This window comes from Strongylocentrotus purpuratus, unplaced genomic scaffold (assembly GCF_000002235.5).
Source record: "Strongylocentrotus purpuratus isolate Spur 01 unplaced genomic scaffold, Spur_5.0 spur5_scaffold_6, whole genome shotgun sequence".
NCBI classification, from domain to species: Eukaryota; Metazoa; Echinodermata; class Echinoidea; order Camarodonta; family Strongylocentrotidae; genus Strongylocentrotus; species Strongylocentrotus purpuratus.
The window spans coordinates 45,614,375-45,621,062 of record NW_022145612.1 but is presented as its reverse complement, the minus strand read 5'-3'; the positions used below and the strand labels follow the sequence as shown (position 1 = coordinate 45,621,062).

The 6,688-nt window shown below is 39.5% G+C and overlaps 1 protein-coding gene across 1 annotated transcript; it reads right to left on the bottom strand.

The window, feature by feature from the left end:
* Positions 1-1,505: 1,505 nt before the first annotated feature.
* LOC115919269 (rho-related GTP-binding protein RhoA-A-like) lies at positions 1,506-2,667 on the bottom strand. Its single transcript, XM_030972638.1, has 2 exons — positions 2,472-2,667; positions 1,506-2,011 (listed from the first exon to the last, which is right to left on the bottom strand). The coding sequence occupies exons 1-2, from the start codon at positions 2,571-2,573 to the stop codon at positions 1,709-1,711; spliced, it is 405 nt and encodes a 134-aa protein (XP_030828498.1). The 5' UTR covers positions 2,574-2,667; the 3' UTR covers positions 1,506-1,708.
* Positions 2,668-6,688: the final 4,021 nt, after the last annotated feature.

Below are 6,688 nucleotides of genomic sequence, written 5' to 3'. Positions count from 1 at the left end.
AAGAAAAAAAGTTACATGATATTGTATTATTTTGCTGTATATATGTAAATACAAAACAAACAAGTTTTACATTCATATGTAAAAACAAATTAACAGAAAAAAAAACTTGCCAAAGAATGGAACTAGGCTCGACTAGCACTTGTGCTAACTTCTAGTTCCAATTAACAACTTCACCTAAACATAGTAATATGCATATTTAAGTATATATCTTTTGTACATTTAATAGTATGCAGATGTATGTCTAAAAAATATTGTTTTAAAACCATTACTGTTCAATCGACATTACTCTTATGTTATGTATACATGTATCAGTATTATTATTATTATTTTTTTGCATTGTATGATTGTTCATATGTACTGTCATTATTGTGATGTGTTGTTGTTAATAAATTCAAATTCAAATTCAAATTCAAATTCAAATTCAAATTCAAATACAATATACATGTAGGCACACTTGAAAAGGATGTCAATCTCTCTCTCTTTCTCTCTCTCACACCCCACACACACACTCTTTTGATAATTTACAAGAATATGCCATTCACAGTAGCATTTTTTTAGCTTATTTCTCTTATCATTTCCATAATGCTCTTGTTGTTGAGTTTGTATTGCTTAGTTTCAAGCATGAAAGCGTCCACAATCAATTCCATAAGTATTACGTAGTGAATCACCATTAATACTAAGAATCCTAATTAAATTTGGAAACTGGGAGGAAAACAAAAGGAGCCTTCCCTACATATATACTGTATACATACACTCTACATGACTTTTGTGTAACTTTCTTATGAATTACCATTTCTTAAGAAAAATACTAGAGCTGTTGCAATCGGTGTCTTTGCATACAGGAACATATATCGCCTGCTCAAACGAGCTAGAAGGTTGTTAACTTGTATCCTTTTTATACCGGTACAGAGTTTACTTCCTTCTGGCTCTCAACAGAGGATAATCATTTTACATCAAGACTGAGAAAAGAGTATTAAGCAACAGAGCATAATTTTGGTTCAGAGCCGAAAAGGTGTTGATTCCCTCTCATACGAATATGTTTAAAAGAGGCAATAATACTCTTCTGGCTCTCAATAGACAATATTTTGTGTTTCACAATTGAAATAATTACGAATCTATATTGCATATTTAGTGCTTTGCTTTATTTATCACATCATGGATGCGCATCAAGCTTGACTGCTTAAAATGATACACAAGAAAATTAACTTATTTCCAGGTACTAAACTCAATGTGAAACACTCATCCCAGAAAGAAAAGCTGTTCCATTTACTAGGCCTACGGTCTATTCTATTTTTTGAAAAATCTCCGGGTAATTAGACGTAGTAATACATGAGAGAGAGCTCAGCTGGCAAAATTATCTCTACAAAGAAAATGGTTACATCCGCCTGAAGATCTATGTAAAAATCTCAAGACACTAGCCACGAGGTGTAGTAGAGTTCACAAACTCCAGTGCGACCTTGGTATCTGAGGTCACCGCGGGGTCGCATCTTCAATGTAGAGTTATATTGTGGTAAATGCATCTGGTCCATATGCTCTTCCTGCAATGTACACATCCCTCCTATTGTCTCCTTGAAAAATTCCTGCATGTACACGCTCACTTCAATAGCTCCAAAGTTTACTGAAACATGTGCCTTTTAATAATAAAAGCTTTGTTTGACTGACACAGTTTGATCATTGTCCGATGTCTTAGAAGATCTTACACGATGTCTTAGAAGATCTTGCATGAAAGCTTCTTCTTGCGCTTCTTGCTCTCAATGCTCTCAATGCTCTCAATGCTCTGCAGTGCTGCCCTTGTGGCCGTTTCAAAGACCTCCCTCACCCCATCGTTGGTCTTGGCCGAACACTCCATGTACTTGGCAGCATTGATCTTGACCGCCATCTGGTGACCTTCGTCGTACGTGACGGGGGTCTGCTTGGTCTGCTGCAGCTCCATCTTGGTGTTGTCGTCGTTACGAAGGTCCTTCTTGTTACCCACGAGGATGATGGGCACGTTGGGACAGAAATGCTTGACCTAGACAGGACATGAAGAGATGAAAGAGAGAACAGTATTACACAAAATTTCACAACTAAAAAGACCTTCAGGATCATTCTTTTTTACCCCTATAAATCTGTTTAAATTCATGACCAGATAAAGAAGTTGAATTTGAATATCCTCAACCGTGCTACAAGTACATCTAAAGGTATTGTATCATAAAAAGTAGTTTCTTATATTTGTCATAAAACGAAAGAGATTATGTATTAGAAATTAAAAATTGACCACCTCACTAAATATCTGTACAAGTACCGGTATGCAATTCTTAAATTATTTCAGGGCGGCTACAGACGACCCCATCTAAAAATGTACATGTACCTCAATACCTCTAATTCACATATTATATTTTAAGTAGAAATTGTAAACCTATAGGTGGTAGTGTACTATTACAATTAACCTTTTAACAATTGATTGATGCAAAATATTTTTTAGTTCTTACCTCTGGTGTCCATTTCTCCCAGATATTCACCAAAGTGCCTGGACGGTAGATATCAAAGCACATGAGTATAACGTCTGTGTCTGGATATGAGAGCGATCTCATTCTGTCGTATTCTTCGTAACTTACTGTTTCCCATAATGCTAATTCAACCTGGACAAAATAAAGAAAGAAAGGAAAAGAGTTGGTTAATTTTTCATGTTACATCAATTTATCCTTTTTTCCAACAATAAAATCCAAAAAATATCATACAAGTTCATGACCAATAAACATGTACATTGTTTGTCTTGGCTGCTCACCGTTCGACATCATTTCAGTATTCACTTCTCTGTTATAGATCTTCCTTTTTATTCCTTTCTTTTCTAATCATATTCACATTATATGACTCAAGGTTGAAAAGTACTGTTTTTTCTTCTTCTTTACCTCATGATACATATATGAGAAAACTCTTACAAAAATAATAATAATAATACGAGTACTGGTACATCAATTAAACATGCTGCATCAAGTTTAAGACAAAGACACATTCCAGCTATACATACAGTCGTACATGTAGATGTACATGTACATACATGTATCTACTTTTGTAGCTGTCTAACATCTACACTGTATGCCCTTGATACGAGATACATGGATTAGTGTATCATGGGTGTGGGCCACATAGCTCTTCCCACATGTACTGTACCAACCATGGAGTACGATCAATATGTAATATAATTTTCATTGAGTATTCATCATACTGTAAACGCTGTTATTTTCGCATGATTAATTTTTCGCACTGAGCGACCTCAAAACATATTCGCGGGTTCTTAAACTAGCGTTGCACCGTTTGCACGCAATTCTGCCCATTCAAAACATTTAAGTCATGCTTATATATTCGTGGACACTGACTTTAGCGCAAAATCTGTGAAAATTAAAGCAATATTGCCACGTTTACAGTAACTGAAAACATAAACAGGTCTGCAATCTGCATCGTTCCTGGGGAAGTGATTCAAGAGAAAAATGCTTTCCAATTTAAGTTCCTCATCATTCATCACCATGATTGTCATCACTCAAGTTTATTCATCTGTAGTATTTATTTTACAATTACAGTGAACCAGTATTGTACATGTACGTATGTACATGTACAGTCAAACCTGTCAATAGCGACCTGTAGACAGGTTCCTTAAGTACATGTTTCAATGAGAAACCAGTTTCAAGGGAAACAAACAAAATGTGGTCTTTGTAGACAGGTGGGTCAGGTGGTCATTGTAGACAGGTAGTCACTAATGCAGGTTTGACTGTATACCATGTACATGTTTATGTGCATTTTTTCTGCATTTGATTTTGTAGTGACTTGACCCTTGGAGAACTTTGCATTTGTAAAGATTATTGTCTTGTCTTTATTGTGTGGCTTGAAGTCTAGCCTTTTATTCCATTGTCACTCATTTCTTTAGTGACACCTGTTGCATTACTAGAGTGCCAGACATACTTATTCTGGCAAGCACATTCCACCCCCCGGGGGGATGGGATGTGCAACCACCTAATGTACTGGTATAGCTTATACTGTACAGGCACATTACACTTACTTGTTTTATTTGCCACACCTATTTTCATCACTTCTCCTGAGCTGTTCATATAGAGCACATGTATTCTAGAGAGTCGATCTACAGCAAAGCTAATTCAGCTTCATCTCAATTCTTGTCCTATTTCTTCGCTTGTTTCTCTACTCGGTTCTGAGGCCTTATTACTTTATAGAGATTATAAGTTTCTTCTTCTTTACTTAATTCGCGAAGAAGCGTCATTACTTTGTACATGGTCTTACATTTTCATTCTACGGGTGCTGTGCAATATTTGAACTACTACTTGTGATATAATATATGTTCCAAGTATCTGTACTCAACAGGTGTTTCTACGAGACAAGGTAGGAAAGAAATCTATTTCTATTTCTTTTATTTAGGTGATTAAATTCCCTAAACTGGTGATCCCGACGTGATCCATATTTGTTTTTCTTCTGTTGATCTAATCTACCTTGTCGTCGTCATTATCATGCCTGATACCGATAGCAATGTATTACCTAGTGAGGTTTCTGAACCATCCCCTCAATTCTCATATGTTAGCTTAAAGCTTCCACCATTTTGGGCACATGATCCTGATATTTGGTTTGCTCAGGTTGAGGCTCAGTTTCAAACTAGAGGTGTCTCAGTTGAGTCTACAAAGTTCGCTTATGTTGTCGCCTCATTACAACCAGAGGTAGCTCTAGAGGTGCGCGATATTTTAATTGCCCCTCCCCAAACAGAGCCGTACAAGGTACTAAAAGCAGCACTTCTGTCTCTGAGCAAAAGCGTCTAAACAAATTGCTGACGAGTGAAGAGTTAGGCGATAGGTCGCCCTCCCAACTCCTTAGGAGAATGCAACAATTATTAGGCTCTAATACTTTGGAAACTAGTATACTGAAGCAATTATTTTTGCAACGCCTGCCAACCAATGTACAGCTTCGACAAGCGATGATGTTAGCTTGGTTGAGCTAGCGGCATTAGCCGACAAAATTGTTGAAGTTGCTGGTCCGCCTACTATTTCTCATGTCTTACCTAAAGAGGTACCAGCGCAGACTTACGCTTGCGTTACTCCCAATGACTCTGGTGAAGTACATCGACTTTCTACCCAGGTAGCTCAACTGGCTGCTCAGGTGCAAGCTTTGACTTGTTCTCTACAGGAGGACCGCAGAAGTCGCAGTCGACAGCGAGGCCCGAAGAATTCCGGCCCTCGCCAATCAGCTTCCCGTAGCCCGAGTCGGCATTACAACATGCTGGGGCTGAATGTTGGTACCACTGAAAGCATGGCAAACGAGCCCAGAAGTGCATAAGTCCTTGCTCATACTCAGCAGGACAAAGCAGCCCTGGATATGTCCAGGGAAACGGGCCCGCCAAGGAATAGCGGCGACTAGTTCACTTGGCACCATTCAACCCAGTCGCCTTTTCTTTGTTCATGATAAACAATCAGGCACGCGTTTTCTTGTTGATACTGGAGCCGAAGTTAGTATTTTCCCTCAATCCATGTTAGGAAAATCGGCAATGGTAAGTGCAACAAATATCCAACTTCAAGCTGTTAACAAGTCACCCATTAAGACTTTTGGCCAGAGATCTTTCACTCTTGATCTTGGGTTGCGGCGGGTTTTTCGTTGGATTTTTGTTGTCACGGACATACCTACACCTATCTTGGGAGCCGATTTCCTTGATAACTATATATGGACTATTGGTCGACATCAAGCATCGACGGCTGATAGACACCACCACCACTCTTACAGTACAGGGAGTCGGTACATACACAGGCATCATTAGCCCGGTGTATGTCAAGCAAGATACTTCGGAGCGTTTCCACTCCCTTCTTCGTGAGTATCCTGACATCACCCGGCCAGTGTACAAGCACTCAGAAGTCAAGCATACAACCACCCACCATATCCAAACTCGAGGCCCACCTGCTTCAGCTCGCCCTCGTCGGCTTGCTCCAGATCGGCAGCAGATTGCCAAGGCACAGTTTGAACACATGCTTGAACTCGGCATTATCAGACAATCTGATAGCAACTGGTCAAGTCCCTTGCACATGGTTCCGAAGAAGACACCAGGGGACTGGCGACCTTGTGGAGATTATCGCATGCTTAATGCTCGTACTATTCCTGATAGGTACCCTATTCCTCATTTGCAAGATTTCTCTGCGTCACTTAGTGGCAAGACATTCTTTTCAAAGATTGATCTCATCAGGGCATGTCATCAGATCCCAGTCGAGCCTATCGATATCCACAAGACAGCTATAACCACCCCTTTTGGATTATTCGAGTTTGTTAGGATGCCATTTGGCCTCCGCAATGCAGCTCAGACATTCCAAAGATTGATGGATGATGTCACTCGCGGTCTTCCTTTCGTCTATGTTTATCTCGACGATATTCTGGTAGCTAGTACTACCAAAGACGAACACGAGACACATCTCCGTCTACTCTTTGACCGCCTGCAAAAGTATGGAATCATTCTCAACCCCGCTAAGTGTCAGTTCGGAGTACCTTTACTGTCCTTCTAGGGCATAAAGTTGACTCAGAAGGAATACAGCCACTTAGTGACAAGGTGAAGATCATCCGTGATTTTCCGATACCTCCATCACTTACCAAACTACGAGAGTTCCTCGGGCTGATCAATTTCTACAGACGGTTCATTCCGCGGTGTGCAGAAGTACTCCAACCTCTCACA